The 19,697-nt window shown below is 36.4% G+C and overlaps 2 protein-coding genes across 3 annotated transcripts in view; one reads left to right on the forward strand and one right to left on the reverse strand.

The window, feature by feature from the left end:
• The window catches only part of LOC134800534 (venom dipeptidyl peptidase 4), a 184,156-nt gene that overhangs the window by 52,751 nt on the left and 111,708 nt on the right, over positions 1-19,697 (forward strand). The gene's annotated exons all lie outside the window — the stretch shown is intronic.
• On the reverse strand, positions 93-19,195 carry LOC134800570 (trypsin-5-like). Its single transcript, XM_063773058.1, has 7 exons — positions 19,049-19,195; positions 16,857-16,922; positions 16,118-16,286; positions 9,813-9,909; positions 7,306-7,467; positions 6,254-6,376; positions 93-618 (listed from the first exon to the last, which is right to left on the reverse strand). The coding sequence occupies exons 1-7, from the start codon at positions 19,134-19,136 to the stop codon at positions 124-126; spliced, it is 1,200 nt and encodes a 399-aa protein (XP_063629128.1). The 5' UTR covers positions 19,137-19,195; the 3' UTR covers positions 93-123.

The following is a 19,697-nucleotide window of genomic DNA, read 5'->3' on the forward strand; positions in this document are numbered from 1 at the left end:
TTTATGCCGTTTATTCTGTTACCGTGGATACCACATACCTACATTGAATTTGTAAGTAAAGGTAAGAATGTGTCTAAAATAAATAACGCAAATTTATATAAGACAGCTCTGTTCATTTATTTCTTACACCAAAAAACCTGGAGGCAGCACTACGTTCTTTCCAAATTTTTGTAGCCACATTCGCCTCGCCTGCTCCTCAATTTCCATTGGATCCTCAGTCGTACTCGTCTTCGCCCTAGCCATATTCTGAAGATATGACTCATACAAACTCATCCTAGGAAGCACGGAGTTATCTCCGGTAGGTTCTAATGGCACATCGATAGGATCAAACGGCAAAGTTAATAAGAATTTTCTTGGATCTTGGTAAATATTTCTCGGATCCGAATTTTCAGGATTTGGAGATTGAGTAGTGTTTGATTTTTTGACTCCTTGTACTGTCGTCGTTGGTTGGACGGTGGTAGGACGATTGTTCTCGTCCCAGATGATGGAGTCTAGCCACCTGGCAAAGCTGGACACCTTGGGGAAGGCGTGGCTCCTGGAGTAGAGCGCGCAAGTGTGGAGAAACGAGGACACGGCGATGAGCGTGTTGTTCTGGATCACCGCACCACCGTTGTCTCTCTAAAAATAAATATATTGAAACTACATTAAGTATGTATAAAAGTTACCTACCGTAAACCGGGGATACTTTGATCAATTTTAGAGTTTGGGACCATTTTTTAACGATCCTAATATACGTAAAAATATGAAATAAAAATATAATAATCGGTTTTTTCTCTTCTTTCCGCCTGCCAAATAAAAAAAAATTAGGACTTATAATTTTTTCAGAAAAAAATAAAAACAACGTGATCAAAGTTATATTGAGAATGGGGTTACTTTGAAACCATTACTTTTTTTGCTGACAATCTAAAGTAGACCCGCTAATAAGCCCGTAAAAAATAAAAAAATAAAAATTTGTTTAGTACTTTTTAAGTTATATATATTTTTAAGGTGTGGGGTTACTTTGATAACATACCAAATGATACAAATTAATAACTTTAAGCGCTTATTAGATCATTTACTATAAATAACGTAGGAGTTTAACTTATCATCGCACTTAGCAACAGATTTTTGAATTGCAAGCTTTTCCGTTTCAGTAAATTTGGTCTGTGCACCTGGGTTTTTGATATGTTGCCTTTACTTATTGTATAAAGTTCTATATAAAATATTGTATGCTTTCGATGCGGCACGAATAGATTTTGAGCCCGTCACTATGTTTGCGAGTGCATCATTGAGTACTTCTTGGTATTTTTTGTAGTCTCGTTACTCGATTTTCTTTTGTAATCTCTGGCATTGTTTCTATAAAAGAATATGCATTATTATTTTTGTAGAATTAATACCCTGGTGGGCTGGTGGCCTCACGCACGTATGATAAAAAACCTAAATCAAAGCCGCAGGATAAAATATAGTCAATTTCCACCGAGAAAGTGAATTCCATACAATAGAAAAGGGTAAAATAATGTTTTAAATCAGATGAGCAGTTCCGGAGATCAACTCCTACATACAAACTTATAATTTTACATCCTCTTCCTCTTGCACTGAATCAGACGATACTTATTTATTATATAACTATTGAAAAATATACATAAAAAAATCGTAAGCTGCCAAAATAATTCATGGTGTTACTTTAGTCTTTTGATCAATTTCACCACGTATAAGTGATCAAAGACACCCCGACCCATGGATTCCCCGGCTACGTGCGCATGTGTAGGTTGTCGAATTCCGGTATTTTTTTATAAACTAACGAATAAACACTGATTAACCTAAGACACTATAAAATTACATGTTTAATACATTTGACACAAATACAGTCAAAGTTTTTCAACCAATAAAACCAGGAAGAAAAGCGTACCCGCCATTAATATTTTTTTTCTGTGCGAAATAATAATTATTACACTCGCATCCGATTACTACGTGGTTAAGCAACTATCAGTGTTGCCAATAAAGAAAAAATAACTGAGAAGGTATTTTTAAACTCGTTAAAACAAGCACTTTAATAGCGGAGGGAAGTTGTTATCAAAGTCGACCCGCAAATCAAAGTAACCCCGGTTTACGGTACTTAAATACTACTTGGACATAATGATTTATTTAATGTTATACCAAAAATTTTATGATTTTTGGAAGAGCGTCCTCTTGTTTCGTAAGCATTGAATCAAACTTATTTGTTTGTTTTTCTGGTAGTACCTAAATTACTTTTAAAAGAAGAAAGAAATACCTACACATAATAAAGATTTATAAATAAGCTATTTATTAGGTTGTCTATTTATGACATTGTGAGGAGGGCTCTTTTGTCTGCGAATGTGCCGTGCATGTTGGAACCTCCAGGCCTGAGCCGGTCCGATGGCAAAAGGCCCGACGGGCTGACACTTATTCCATGGGAGAAGGGTAAGTGTCTACTTTGGGATGCCACATGTGTCAGCACGTTTGCCGCCTCGCACATGGGCCGGACGGTCCGGGCGGCAGGAGCGGCGGCTGAGTTAGCGGCGCTTCGGAAGCGCGATAAGTACTCGGCCCTGCTAACAAAATATCTTTTTGTCCCTTTGGCAGTGGAGACGTCCGGGTGTTGGTGTGCCGAGGCCAAAATTTTTTTGAGTGAGTTGGGGCAACGTTTGAGGGAGGGAGGTCATGACCCTCGTTCCGGGTCATTCCTGATGCAGAGGCTGTCTATCGCGGTCCAGCGTGGCAACGCGGCGAGCGTGATGGGCACCTTTGCATCTGGGAGGGCGCGGGACGGGTTGTTTGATTGAGTTCTCGGTTGTGGCTTTATGTAGCTTAGTTTTAATTTAGTTTAATTTAGAGTTAATTTATTAATTGATCGAATGTGTTTAGGTATAAGTTTTAATTTGTAATAGGTTTAGTTGTATATTTTGTTAAATAATAAGTAAATATTATATAACTATTTATTAGGGAGGAAATAAAGATTTATAAATAAGCTATTTATTAGGCCTCAGAACAAATCTCCAAAGTCCGGAGTTTTTGTATGGTTTCGCTAAACTTCTGCCCGATGTTTAATATCACTCTAAGAGTTTTGTAACTTCGTTATAATGACCTGTTTTTTATTTTTTTTGACTTGTCGTTTTTTAAAGGACTTACTTAATTTACTATTAGTGCTACAAACGTTATGAGCAATAAAGTTTACCTTTACATTATATGTATTTGAAAAAGTTTTTAATAGCGGACAACTGTAAAAGGTTATGTTTTTAGCACATCATTGTTTATAGGTATAAGGACTTATGTGGTGTGTTCTAACCGTCAAGACTACTGATCCATCCTTGGTGTGTAAGTTATCAATCGTTTTTAGGGTTCCGTACCCAAAGGGTAAAACGGGACCCTATTATTAGGGTTCCGTACCCAAAGGGTAAAACGGGACCCTATTACTAAGACTTCGCTGTCCGTCCGTCCGTCCGTCCGTCCGTCCGTCTGTCACCAGGCTGTATCTCACGAACCGTGATAGCTAGACAGTTGAAATTTTCACAGATGATGTATTTCTGTTGCCGCTATAACAACAAATACTAAAAACAGAATAAAATAAAGATTTAAATGGGGCTCCCATACAACAAACGTGATTTTTGACCAAAGTTAAGCAACGTCGGGAGTGGTCAGTATTTGGATGGGTGACCGTTTTTTTTTTGCTTTTTTTTTGTTTTTTTTTTTTGCATTATGGTACGGAACCCTTCGTGCGCGAGTCCGACTCGCACTTGCCCGGTTTTTTTATACTTTGACGTGATATACTTAGACCAATTTTTCAACTGACTTTAAAAGAGGAAGACCAAGTCCGTTTCAGTTTAAATTATGAGATAAAATCATTTTAGTTTAAAGAAAAAGGTATATAAATTACCTATTTATGTATTATTCTCAATCAAAACGCAATCATATCCACACACAATATTGTTGGTGATTCATAACCTCCATCCAAACGAGCCGAGAGAAAAACAAATAAGAAAGTTTCTTCTCGACTGGCGACCCACTTGGCTCGCGTATTACAAATGGGCTACACTATCTACTAGGGTTTGTTATTCAATTGACAGATATGCAAACGAAATAAAGGGGACGAGGGGACAGCAGCTCGAATAGGGCTGCCTCGCGTGTTCGCTGGGTTTTATAGGGCTTCACAACTTTTATTCAACAAGTCGTGATTCAAGAAACTTTCTGAATTTATAAAACATGTAACTATTCAATGTGGAAAGACTGGCATATTAACAATTTGGTTGCAAAGACGATCATAGGGCAACAACCCTCGTATTTGACCATCTCTACTGACCTTCTGTAAGTGGATAGTATGTGTACAAACGCAAGAGTTAGAAGCGACGAAAGAGCTTGTTGGTCTTACCTGATAGGCGGTCTTCTCCACATTGACTTTATGGAGAAATTAATATTTTTATCTACACACATATCATAAACTCTCTATGATGCCTTCAAAATCCGTAAATAATGGCCCACATTACGATAAACTGTTTTGTTACAGCAAATTTCTTATCTGTGAAAATGTGGTAATAGCTTCATTACTATATCAAAATCGATTTGGTAATGAAATTCAAATTTCGAACATCTCTGAAAAAAAAAGCAATTTGATTTGACCCCTATTCTAATATCAGTCGAGATGACGTTTTATTCGAAATCAAATGTCAATTGCATACAATATTGACAAATCTCGCTTGTAAGTTGGTATCGGACGATATGGTAATCGACCCCGACTCTAGTTTGTCTCTGAATTAAAAAAAAACTACGGATGCGTGACATGCGTGAAAAAAGTTTTCATTTGCCGCCATTTGACGTACAGTTTATCTTTTAATTAGTTTGTAGTAAAAAATAATTTGTTTTGTTGTTTTTAAAGTAACTATAACACAAGTTTCGTGTAAAATGTGCGATAAAGATATTTCGGAGACTCCATCTCATATCCGCGAGTTCCGCCAGAGAGGAAAGTGCCCCAATGTCGGTTGTAATATGAGGTTAGTGAATATATCATAGAAAGTTTATAATATGTGTGTAGATAAAGCAGTGTATGTAACTGTACATAATGAGGCATTAAAACACTCGTGTGATACTATTATGAAACTCATTTCATTCGTTTCATAAACCCACACTCGTATTTTAATGCCTTTCATTATGTAGCAGTCACATAAACTACTATTATTACATTATTTTTTACCTGAAAAGTTGAAAGCACACCCACGTATTCACATTGCCTACACCTTCCTCTACTATATAATGTCAAAATCATCATCATCTCCTAGCCGTTTTCGGCTACAATGACTACTTTTCTACCGCTGAGAGCGTCGCTGGTGCGCTCTCAGGTGACTGACGTAGCCAGTCTTTGCAGGAAATGTGTGGCCACACTCGCTGCAGGTCAGCACCCATTCGACGTAATTATACGTGATGGCCACAGGTGGTCTGACCTTTAGCTCGTCACGCTTAGCATCGAGCTCTGTGCGTCGCCTGACTTCAAATTCACGCACCTACAATGTATCTACCATATGTAACATTAATTCACTTTCAGACCAATGAATTCAAATTCAATGTTGAATGTAACATTCCAATGGTTTAGGATAAGATCGTCCGTGCATGTTTATTTATGCGTATGAATAGCGTTTTTCGTTTCCGCGCTTCGATACTTTACATCTAAGGGTTGGTGAGGAATTGATTGCAGCCAGCCCTATAGATTTGACCCATTTTCACTGTACTCAAGTAGAAAAGGAAAGAAATACCTAATTGTCGAGATGAGAGCGTTTTAGCTTTGATTGGTGCCTTGCTGTCACTGGTAAACTGATGCATTGCGTATTTATGTTTTGATAGGTTTTACGGTAACTGAATTTGAAGCGAAATTTTACATGATTGTAAAGGACATTTATGAGCTAAGGAATAATGAGGGTAGGTACCTGTGAAATGTGTTGAATATAAGTTCAGCTAATAACGTTTTAAGCTATTCAGGTATGCACCATCGACCATACTTACGGTATTGGTTGAGATATGAATTTATGTGCGTATTTATTGATGCGAATATTTTTTTTGATGTTATTTATTTTTACGATGGAGGCTAATAATAAAGCATTCAGATTTCACAGTAATTGATCTACTTAGGTCATTAGCATGTGAGAAAAGCATCGCTAAATGAGTGTATCGACATAGGAACACCCAATCTGTCATTTACTTTCGCTCCTAAACCCAATGTGTGGTATAACTGCATATCTGCTCTAACATAACTGCCATGAATACATACCCTGCAGAAGTGCCTGTTGGGATCCTTGACGCCGCCCACGCAGATGTAATGGCCGGTCATCAGCTTGGTGTACGACTCGCAGATGGACGCCTCGATCACCGGCGCGTTCACTTGCCGCATGTGCTGGAAACAATTGAATGTATTACACACTTTACTATATGTACCAAGTGAAAGAGAGTGCTGGGGGCCTAGCGGCCAGAGCGTGCGACTTTCATCCGGAGGTCGCGGGTTCAAACCCCGGCTCGTACTAATGAATTGTCAAGCGGACCACAGGCTCTCATGAGTCGTGGCAAAAAATGCCGGGATAACGCGAGGAAGATGATGTCATTATACCAAGTGAAGTCGAGATGCGACATGTACCAGCACCTCCCTCTAATTTGAATTACATCCTGGAATCTATGAAACATTTTTTGCATACATATTTATTACTAATTGCAAACTTTAAGAATGTTGTGAATATTTCTTTAATACGTTCCTTGTCCACGCTCGACAGAGCTGCACGTCAGGGGAGTGATAAATCAGTCGCTACAGGCCCCGCGGGGGCACTTCAAACTTAATCCATATGTAGCCCACACGGTTAATTCATCTAGCTAGGTATACACTTGATCGATGAGCTAGATCTAAGATACTGGTGCATTGGTCTGCGGAGTTAAGGATGTCTCGGGTTACATGGTGCAGAAGCAAAACTGTCTCAGTTCAAGTAAAATGTTTGAAAACTTTAATCCCTACAACGAAACCTCATGTGTCATCAGTTCAATAGTTTTGACACTACAATGACACGCGTACATCTGCGTGCATGTAGCTAAAATCATAACCTGTTTCCGTAACCGAATAGAAATACATACAACCAAATCAATCAAATTTTTAGTCACTGTTCTTCAATTTAAACAAACAGACCTTATGTCTTTGAGGCATAATGAATTTAACGATTGCCAAGATCCTTTGTTTGACAAGTGGAACATCTTAGGTAATTTTATGCTATTTATATTTTAAAGGCCAGGTCAAAAATGCGAGCTTGTACGATTATCAGTTGTAAATGTTGTAATGCTTACCCCGGTAGGAGTCCATGCAATCATTGTGGCTAGGAACCCAAGGGTCACAGGTTCATCGGGATTAGGTATCCGCACGGCGCTCACTCGAGAACTGAATGCTATCGGCGCTTGAAGTTTCACTGCAGTTACCTTCAGGTCAAAATTGTTGATCATCATTTGTATCTGAAATGTCAACTGAACATTAGGATATGTTGATAGTTGAGTGGACCTAGGTAATGATTTTCTTGCTAGATATTTTATAATTCTTTATTAAATTATATACCTACTATCTTTAATCTTATCCTGAAACCTCCATGATTTCTCTTGGAGTTTCTGTAAGACTAATGAAGTATTTATTTGTTTCAGGTACGTCTTCCTAACTTTGTTACTTACATAAATTAATAATGGTTACAGAAAAACGTAAGTAAGTTATTTTAACACAGTTCACAATACCGTTGAAAGACCTGTACGTCTACCATCAGTTTTTACATTGACATATACGCTCACGTCTACGTAATTTACTTTCTATGCATCTCGCTCGTACTCGCATATTAGTGCAAGCGAGATGTACAGAAAGTAAATTACGTAGACGTGAGCGTTATGTCAATGTCAAAACTGATGGTAGAGGCTCTTATTAGAAGTCATAATCTTAAGTTTTAGAAAAAGTAGGTTAACGTTCACTGTATGTTCGATATTACGCGTTCGTAATAAAAATAAAATAAGATCAATTTGTCACATTCTAAGTAGGTACATCTAATAAATAAGGGATTCAAAATAGCTTTCCCGATTTTCCCAATTACTAGAAATACTCGTGATAGCTTACGCAAATGTATATTATTGGTAGGTGCTCATTGGAACGTAAAGTCGATTATAATAATAGTATCGGTGAGTTACAGTACGGTCCACTGAGTGTGATGTATTAAAATTCGCTTGTAGAAACACAAAAATGAATACAATTTTCAAAATCAGATTTTGAGAAAAAAATAACTATTAAAAAATTTTGAAAACAATCTTATATGTATACTTACACTCAAAATATATTTTTTTAAATGTTTTATATTGTAAGAAATAGCAAAAGAGAGAGGTTAATAAAGAAGCAATAATTAATCATATAACTTTGTAATCGTTTTAACAATTAGCGCTAAAAATAGAAAAACCCACAGACTGTTGGAAAATTAAATACGGATAGTATTCTAGAGCTCATTTCAATATTAACGACCGGAAAAACGTTAAATATTTAAATTGCGGCATTGAAACCACTGCAAAGGAAATGTTCGCGCTGATTACCGTTGCCGCGGGAAATTAACGGGTTTTCAGGCTGAAATATTTTCCAGTGTATACTCTTACTCACCCGGATGTGTTCCACACTAATAAGGCTTGTATACAGAATGTATACGAGTCTCATATTCAAAGCTGATTTATATTATGCTCATCCAATTCATGAGAAGTTAGTACCTAATTGTAAAGGCCAGAGCACACTGGCTGCGTGTGAGGAGACGTGCACGTGCGCGTGCGCTAAAATGTTGGAGCCATGCAAGCACACGTCACGAAAGCGGTGTGCCGTCTCTCATAAGGATTTGTTTATGACAACGCACATGTGCGCGTATACGCACACGCATCCGGTGTGCCTTAATAAAAATGGATGCTACATTCAATTTGATTTACAGTTAAATCAAGCAAACTTTTTATTGTTTCATTGAAAATCTGAACTAACAGCGTATACTAAGTATCGAATTTAAATATCTCACCTTAAAAGTATCTAGTATTACTTATTTTCACTTCTCATGCTCAAAAAGTGCACCTTTATGTCGTGCGTAGACGACATAAAGTCGCATTTTATGCTCTAGAGCATAAAGTAAAATCATCTATTACGACCCTTATTGACTTAGCAATAAAGTCCAAATTCTGCCATACAAACTGCCAGCCCTGCCGGCGCGCCCCCGACCGGCGCTCTCCCGACCGGCCCAAGAACAATTTTCTTTAGTCTTGAATAAATACGTTAAAATAACCTAAAATATTTGATTTTTTGTATATTTTATCGAAGTGAAAAGCAGAGTGTACAACAAGGGCATAAATGTCAATTTTTACCCTCGTCTACTATTTTGGTCTTCGCTTCGCTCAGACCAAAAAATTGCCTCGGGTAAAAATGGGTCACTTTATGCCCTTGTTGTACAATCTACTATTTTAAATCTGTCTTAATCTTCACAGTTAAAATCTCTAGAGCGAAATGTGACATCGTCGCAAAATCAAAAGGAGTCTCGCAATTTTAATAAACTTCAAATATACAAATTTTGCAGATCGCCGGACTATTCTCCTTTCACAAAACATCCTTCTATAACTAAGTACGTTGCCAGATTGTTAAGTGAAGCCCCAACGAGTATAAGTACCTTATGCTGATGAGTTGGGTCCATTTCGTATTGCGCACTTCTGTTTCGCTGCTTTTGTTAAATGTTCGTACATATATTATGTTTTGTGATTGTCTCGATTTATCTTATCTATCTTCTACAATATCTTATATTTTATCTTACCTTGTGAAGCGTCCCGCCTTTGTTGTTGTAGGAGCTGCCCACGCGCACACTGTAGTTGCCCAGCCCGCGGTGCGTCACGTACGACGCGATGACTTCTCTGAAAGATAATTAATCGACTTCAAGAAACGCGAACACGAACACCCTTTGATCACGATTCGATTGAAGTTTAATTTGAGAAATTGGAAGACAATTTATTAAGTAGCGAGCGACTTGTTCATTGTTGCTAAAACATTCGTAGGTAATTATTTAGGGAACAAATTAAACTGTATCTGTGATAATTTGCAACTGAGTTCATGTAAGAAGGTAAGAAAGTGTATAAATAAGTTATGAAATTTGTTCTTAATTTAATTTAGTCTGAAACTTGACTTGAAACCTGATCCTAAGTGAAATCAACTTAAAGATTTTATAGGAAACTTTTTATCCGGGAATTCATCGCATAAGGGAGTCTAACGGGTGTTACAATGTAGGATGAAAGAAATAAAGGGAAGAAAAAACACTCCCTGTTGGCAGTTTAACAAATTCTATAGTCTACATACACAGGTGAATTCACTGGCAGAGGTAAAGCAACATTAAATAAAGCACGGCAAGTGAAACAATTTTCTCGAAATAGACTTTCTCACAAAATACTTATTTAATTTACAGAAAGGACGCTCGGACGGTTGTTTACTCTCATAATATAGTCTAGGATGCAAATGTACACTAGATTTAGTAATTACCTTGTAATACATTATATGTTAAATAAAGAACTTATAAAAAAAAAACTCTCATAATATATAAATCTTGAAACAAAAGTCTCAGCCTACCTTAAAAAGGTCGCGAACTGCGCACATAAGTTGTGCTTTGATGTCGATAAATAAAGTGGGGGTGGCTTAAACAGCCCGGTCAATTACTCGGGGGTGGACAAAAGGTAATAAAACGGGGTTCTTTTCAATAATGAAAGTATACATCGAGTATTCCAGAGAAATTCGTACAAGCTATAAGCCTAAGCACCAAAATGGAGAGAAAATTATATAATAATATTTTATTTTTCGGCTTCAATATTTGACATAGGTACTTGTTGTTATGACTCTTGTTAAAGCGGAAACGAAGGAAAACTTTAAATTTATAGACACACGAATTTATACTGATTAGGGTTTTAATTTTGAGTTAGTGGTTCTTGTCATATTCTTGGACATGCGACATAACTAAATAAAATAAACACGAAAAACATAATCAGCCTGGCCTGTGCCAGGTGGGATGGCGTAAAAACTCGCGCCGGACAATTAACGGCCTAACATTAGCTCTGGCACACATCGAAATTTTCTGCTTGATTTTTCCGTTGCCGGGCGTCAGACCGTCAACAACTCCTGAGGATGCCTTGTAGAGAGGCGAAACACGTGTCGAGGATTATTCTTTTGGTGGTGGTTTGTTATATTTATTTGCGTATTTATTTTTGCGGTTTGAGGGTGGGAATATTAATTGCATGTAAAAATACGCAAGTAAGTATAACGGGTTAGCACTGATTGACTAGCACGTTATCTTTTCGCGGATTAGCAATAGTACATTATTGTCGAGGCTCGGAAGTAGTTACTTGCAGGCTGAGGATTCGTTTTAAACGGACGACCCTGGGAGTCCGTTTAATTGAATCCGAAGCCAGCAAGTAGCCTTCCAGCCGAGTCATATATAGTGCTTTTCTCAAAAATGGTGCAAGAAATATAAATATAATAGAAATATTTTACAAAAGCAACGTTCTTACGTATATATTTTCACAGAAAAAAGTAGAAACAATTGAAAAAGTTTGCTTTGCCGGCTTTTTATTTTTTAATTTTAAAATAGAAGTGTATTTTTCTGCCGAAAATACGCCAACATATTTGAGACAGCTAAATAGTCGCGATACCAACATTATAATAATAAGTACTTATCATCTGTTTGGCTGTTTAATGGGCCTGTGCCTTTATTTGATATGGCCATTTAAACTTTTAAAAAGTTTGGAACTCGACAAATAATGGAATTTGTATGCAACATTGCAGTCCCAAAATCGAGACTGCAATGTTTTTAACTCTTTAATTTTTGACTGACCATAAACTCCACACTTCGCGACCTATTTTTTAAATGGCAAAGTCGACTTTGCCGTCCATTTTTGAGAAAAGTAATATTTTCGTTTTAATTGCTTAAGAATATCCAATTGTTCTATTAAATTCAACCTTATGTGAGTCAGTTAAAGTTTAAATAACAAGAGTATTATGACATATAAATTGGAAAAAACTATTTTGAAGCATGTTTAGTCTCTGTATTTATGAGTTCATGTAGGTAGTTCATTAATTTATAAATAATTGGGTCCAAAAAATAGTTTTGAGGTAACTTTCTAAATTCATAACTTAACTTTCTAAGTTCATAAGTGTATTGTAATATGCCTACTTAAAAAATAAACTATCTTTATCCAATTTAAGACTGTCTTTAACACTCACATTTTGACATATGACATTCGGTACCATATAGCAGTTAATAAGAATCTACTGTAACGACTAAAAGGTTCTAGCCACTTGCTAAGTGACAACGTTGTACACGAGCGACTTCACCGAACTATTTCCTCCGCTGAACTATCATTCACTCCCGTCATTACGCCTTAAAATGACGTGGCGTCTCCAAGCCTTTCCCATCTTTTTTCCCGTCACAAATTGCCCGTGACGAGAATTTTCCGACATGTCCTGGAGCTTATCGGCAATTTTCCGTAGGAACGTTTATAGGACGGTATTTTGTAGTGGCGTTAGGTTGCAGACAATTTTCTTAAAACACGCGCAGCAGTGCTTGCGGGTATTTTATACACTATCTTCACGCTTGAAAGACTTTCTACTTGCGCGTGGCAATTTTTGTGAGTTTTTCTCCAATCTCGGCAACTTTGACCGGATCTTAGTTATGAGTTATGTCTTCCGACAAAATAGGAGATCAAGGCAAATTAAATAGTTCATAATTTTAGTTTAGAGATTTTAGATAGAATGAAACAGACATCGGTGGCTCTTTGAGATTAATGAAATTAATGATTTCTACTATACGTACACCTTTTAATATCAAAGTAGTACATAAACTGTAAGTCTGTAAACTAGGGGCCCGATTCGGATTTTGAAATAGACATCTATTAGACATCTTTTAGACATCACCAAGATACTATAACGATATATTTAAGATCTAACCTGTCAAATTTGACATTTGCGCGATTCTGGAGATAGTGTTGAACGATTTCCACAGGATATGACTTAGAGATCCAATTCACATCTAATAGATATCTTACTCTATCTAACGTAAAAGTGACATTGGTTGCCCGAATTGCGCTGCAAAAGAGAACTAGTTGATATCTAAACTATAACGTATCTAGAATGGATCTAGTACGTGTCGTCTCTTGTGAATATCTTGAAGTTCGAATACGGCAGTAGTAGACTATCCTTCCCGACAATTTTCAAAAATAATTACTTATATTGCTACAATTTCCAATAAGATAAACTTTAAAGTTAATCTCTGTCCTGTCCGGTCCGTGGATACATCTTTATCACATAGCTGGGAACCACCAGAATGTAGTCGATTACTGTTTAACGACTTTGGGAGGGTCAGGAGTTATCGCAATTAGGATCTGCCCTAACAGACCTTAATAGACCCTGGCTTTTGTGCGAAATACCATCACCAGTGACATATTAGTGAACTCTTTCGATTTTTTATTTTACCAGTTCTTATATTCATATGATTTTTAATTCGAAGGTGTAATAGTGACATAAAATAGGCACTGAAAAGAAGAAAGTATTAGCTCCTGGTAAACCGAATTGCATGTTCGAATACCTTTCTGGCGTGAGATTTCTTATTGTGAAATAGACGAAGAAAATGTTTATTTACCTGTAAAATATACCGCTGTTATAAGCCTCAAGTTATAATGAAGAACAGCGAGTAAGCTAAGTATTATGATATCGATTGATTACCAATACCAATAATCGCATTAGCAACTTTACGACCAGGTTTCATTACACGAAATATGCAACCAATCCCCAGCTGTAACCAAATCCCTTTACCTTTCTAGTCCAAAAACTCCAAACCTCCGAATAAAGTTGCAAACTGGCCGTATTCCCGGTTGGTGTGCCGTTTGAGCCAATGTAAACAAGGCTTAACTACTTACCGAGTTCCACCGTGATTAGTTTACAATTTATTGGATTAATTAGACGGCCTGATAAATTGACTCAATGCTTAGACAACTTTTGTTGACTTCTTGTTTATGTTGGCATCAATCGCAGCGATGAGCAAGGCACGTTTGAATGTGTGACAATATTGATGATGTTCGAAGTTTAAAGTGAGCAAGAACACGTATAAAGATGTTCTTTCATGTGAAAAATGGCTGTTCAGTGAACATATGATCCTCGCCTCGTTCTGTTTAATGATCGGAGAATATACCTAAGCAGTTCACTTGTACATGGTTTAGGTACTTATATTTAAATAAAATATAATACAAAATTATGCTTACCTATAGCTATATTACTTATGTTATGCACATGTAAGTACGAGTATTGTAAGTAAATAAATATAATTTTATACACCGTGTGTTTATTGAATTCCGTTAACTTCGGGGTATGGTTAAGTACGTTTAAGAGAAGTAAATGGCATAGTTAATTTAAAAAAAAAAAATTTTTTTTGCTTTTTTGTTATAAAAAAATTTGTTTAAAAAGTAATTAAATGTAGCATATAGCGTTGTTGTAACACGGGCATTACATTTAACTCAATCAAACAATTGAAATCTGTGACATATCAATATCATTTCGAACATCGATCGACCGAGATTGTATTTAAGTTTAATAGCAAATGTATGAACTCATTCTAAACACTAATCAATATGTAAACCGGCCCTAAGGCAAGTGTACACCCTTGTAGAGGCCTTATAGGAAAAACATAAATTATTGATTATCTCCGAAATGGAGTTAATTAGAATACCGGTGTCTTTGGGAAAGTTACTTGATTTAAGCTCAGGAATGTACCCTAGAAATTAACGGAAATTAAAAAAGACACGGTGTATAATTATAACGTTTTCGGTTAGTTTCGTAATTACAGTCTCCATCTAGGTACTCGTATATCAAGAACGAAACACTATCACTATCTAAAACAGCCGGCCTAGCCAAGGTTACAATCGCTTCGACAAGGAAAAGCATTATGTCTCTCTATCACTCTTCCACATTAGTGTGACAGTGACAGTTGCGTTTCGTTCGCTACGGAGCGTAAGCGATTGGCATCTTGGCTACGCGGCCAGTAATGGGTGGTGCCACAACCACTGTTTTATTTGTTGTTACTGCAATGATTCACAGAGACAAAGTAATGTCAGCCATGATTGCTGGTCATGTATTTCGTCCCTTGACACTATAGACAATTTCAACCGCAACTTACCCTACTGATATTGATGTACTATTTGAATATCGGGACTTTAAAACAGTCCCACCCACTACGAGCCTCGATGCACATGTTTTCGTCTAGTGAGACCATTTTTTGAGGTTCTCGCGTTTGTTCAAAAATAATGTTTTTGTTTAAAAATTACTAATATTTAATGCTTATACTAATGTAATTTAATTTTATATGGTAATACTCTGCAATAACTAAATCCAAATACGAGAAATACCGTTTGTACTGAAAGAAAAAAAATAATGATCTTTTATTTTTTTATTGACGGGTAGGATTACAACATATGTGAAAAGGGCTATTACTAGGGAAAGCAATAGGGCTCTGCCAATGTACTGACAATTTGTTTCGAGCCCATGCATGCAGCAGTGCTGTAGGAGAGGACAATATGATTTGGACAACGTTTTTGAAAAGTCCTTTTTTTTTCAGCAATAAAAGTCTCATGCAATTTTATTATACGATCAAAATAAACTACATTAAACATTGCTATTATGGTTCCCATTACTGGGTCATTTTATGTTCATGTGTAAAATTAATTAAAATAAACAAAATTTTTTCGTGGAACTAGACGAAATAATTTGCATCGGGGCTCGTATAGCTTACATACGGGTTAACGAACCAAATGAAGTATTTTGACAAGGCGGTTGTAAGGGCCAATAGGTACGCGACAAAAATACGACGATACGTACAAAAAGTCCGTTATGAATTGAAATGAATTATAAATTCTTTATTTTCAGGTACAGTCAACTGTAAAAATATGGGTGCACAAAAAATATGGGTGTCAGCGAATTAAGAACTATGAGACATATTTTTGAATAAGATGGCTACACCCATATTTTTACAGTTGACTGTAACTATAGGCCCATACAATTAAAAATACAGGTGTTTATAATATGTATACTCACGAGCTAAAGCACTTGGACTGCGTAATGAGCCAGTACGTATTGAGGACTACGAGACTGCACACATATGTGTCGTTGTTCATTAGCGACGCTGCGTACGGATGCTGGTAGATCCTGGCCACAGCCGCGCCCAGGCCCTCGCTGCTCTCCTGCGCTCCTGGTTCCAGGTTATCTGAAATTGAAGAACATTATATTATACTCGTATACATATATTGGATATCCCTTTAAACGCAACGCCTATCGTGTACAGCGCGTCATCGTGAAACTTGTCGGAATGCACGAAGGTTTATATTAGGCTGTAGCTGCGCGCGTCAGTTGACGTCTTTGCCGGTCAAAGGGATAGGTATAAGTTTTATCGCCCACTGTTATCTTTCAACAGTCATGTTCTGATATTGAGGCGATTTTAACAAACTCAAATTCAACGAGGTTGCAGTTTATTAACACCTTGTTAACCTAGTTTCACCTCATATGGCCACCTTCACTCTTCATCATCAGATCAGTTCGATGTCGACATAATATGAGAAACTCGTTGGTTTCTTAGTCAGTCATACAATAAAATCGAGCTTTGTTCAAAGCTACTTTTTTAAAACCATACAATTTTACTTGAATTTACTTGAACCAACTATGTGTATGTCTGAAAAATAAATATAGGTCATCAAAAAAAATTAAAAGATTTGAGTAAAATAGATCTGTAGTAACGTATTTAGTTCATCGAAACGTTCTGTAAATTCTTGGAACTTACCATTTTCGTCTAGAGTAGGTGGCACCGTGCGATTGCTGTTTTCACCGCTGCCCAAGGTCTGCTCGCCTAGTACATGACAATTGAATCAATATTGACAAACGTGATTGCATACAAACAGGCAAATATTTGTACGTGTAGTACAGGCTGGTTAACGAGGCGCATGTTGAGTTAGATGCATGTTATATGCACGTAGATTGTAGATGTACTGTGACGTCGTGATGGTCTGTTCGAGTTCGATTTTATAAAAGTTGAAATAGTACAAAATATTGTAATTGAAAACAATTAATCTTGTGTGTCATACATTTTAATTTCATACTTTTATTGCCGAGTAAACCTTTTATGAAGGGTCAACAAATTAATCACTGAGTACGTGGTAGTTAGATGCATTTTCATTTCTAGTTCTTATTGTCTATACCTTTTTTGCAATGACAACAATAATTATTAACCGAGTTATTGATAATAAGCCACAGTTCTGTGACGTTGCGTTGTTTAATCGCAGAGTTCCTATGGCAATTTTTGGTCTCTACCTATTGGCATCTGTGAACCAGTTCAAATCTAGCTTGCAAATTACTTAACGTGGCCTAAGCTGTATACGAAATCTTTTCATTGAACTTTTCAAACTTATTGTTCGCTTAATAAACTGAAGCTGAAGTTGGTCAGAAGCTCGTTAAGTTGCCAGTCGCTGGATTGCGATCGACGTGACCGCAGAGCTGGTATGAGTAGTTAAATGTTAGCAAACAAACCGCAACTGTTGCAGAGTTTAGAGTTGCCGATTGAGGCTTTGATGCAAACTAATATAACATGACTATTGTTTGGCCTAACAAGCTAAGTATCAACAGAGATAAGAAGTGGTTAAAAACAAGTACGGTTTAAATTTAAAAGAATGAAACTAGTAGTAACTTCTGCCCGCGGCTTCGTATGCATGGAATTATGATGATGATTGATAAGTACTGTCTTTATGTCCTTCCCGGTGCCCCAAACTATCTGCTAATCAAATCTTACCTTTATCGGTTCAGCGGTTTAAGCAAAGGTAATATTAAAATAATTATAGCCTAATACTCGTAATATGTAAAAATTATGGAAGATTTAATAAGTACTTACTTCTTTTCTTATATCTGTCATTTTTTTCTAACGATCTGATATGATTGTGCTTGGAAAATTTGATTTTTTTATACGGTAACTTTTGTTTTCCTTGCCTAATGTTAAAAATACGTCGGATTGTAAGAATAATAGCAGTTATATTTATATAACATACTATAATATTTATACCAGAATGTATCAACTCAATATTGTTTCAAACATAATTGAATTACCTACTTATTTGTTGTCGAAGGGTTGAATTGCCAAGTTCGCGGCAGTACACATTGTTGTGGGCTTCCCACGTGTTCTAATTCAGCTATTGAGTTGATATTTGTATGATATTGATATAACTAACTAACTAATATGACTCAGCGACCCAAAGAGGGTTTTGGCCTCCTTAGTTGAAGCCATTTAAATTTTGTGTTTCTCTTTAGGTACTTCGACGGATTTTATGTAAAACTGGCATTCTACATAAAATTACCGACAGTAAAATAGATTCTATAAAGCATTTTTTTGATAGTGACGCAATCAGTATTATCTTCTAATCTAGTTAGTAGACAAAATCAATACAATCTAATGCGTCGAACAAACTAACTGAAACTAATTGTACATAATAGTACAATATTAACATCTACATAGCGTGCTCGACTACCATAACGACGGTATAACGTACAATAATGTGATCGTGTTAAGATAATGACTCAGTTTATTGACAACGGTATTTCAAATCACTGGCACACAATGGAATTATGAAATTGATAAGGATCATTAAATCGATATTGTACGCTATCCGTATAATATTTTACTGTATACGTGGTCAGTAAATTTAATTTCTAGTCTCACATTTTTGACAAAACAGTCTACTTTAAAAAAAAAGGTAATTAAACTACCTTTATTCTTTATGGAACCCACTCGATGGATTTCTGAACTACATGTATCATGGGCTCACAAAACCTTTGAAATATAAATATATTGGTTGGCGTTTTTGGATCTTTCATGAGTATATCGTGTAAGATTTTTTTTTGTAGATATTTAACTGTCGAGATTTGTGTATTAGTTTTTTTTTTGTGTCTTTAAATATAAATGTTACATCATATTATATTTCATCTTACCAGAGTCCTCCTCTTCATCTGAGCTGAGTTTGGCCCTCGCGTGCCATAGGGCGCTGAACACTAAGAGGTACGACAGACTCGCGCGCATGTTCTTGACTATAGTCGCCGTCTGAGTTCAGCCAAACTGGGAGGAAAGTAGGCACGTGAGGCTAGTTCATGGCACGAGTAAAACGTAGAGCTAGGAAAGAGGCGGGTTATTTTTATTTTAAGATTAATTAACTTTATTTTTAATACACATGTGTTATAATGAATATCCAATTACCTTTAAATCCGAATGTAACTTTTAGGTATTTAAACTGATTTATTATAGTATTTTTCAATCAGTTTAGGTATCACCGTTCACAAGCTGTTTGAAAAATACTATTAACGAATGAAATCGGCGTAAGTTTGGGAATCCTGTCATATCTAAGTAGGGACGTGTAGCATGTTGAAGATTTTCACCTTTCATTAATTTGATCAGCTCAAGCCAGTTTTGGCAAATAAACCTCCATATAAATATTACTCAGACTGGATTAGCCAACGAACCAATTGACAATGTTTTTCATTTATAGGTACTCGTTTTTGAAAATCAGTTAATGGTTTCCTTCCAAAGCTAAATCGTAAGAGACGACGAACGACGACAAAAGTCAGTATATTTAATAAATATAAT

Source organism: Cydia splendana, chromosome 20 (genome assembly GCF_910591565.1).
Source record: "Cydia splendana chromosome 20, ilCydSple1.2, whole genome shotgun sequence".
Lineage (NCBI taxonomy): Eukaryota > Metazoa > Arthropoda > Insecta > Lepidoptera > Tortricidae > Cydia > Cydia splendana.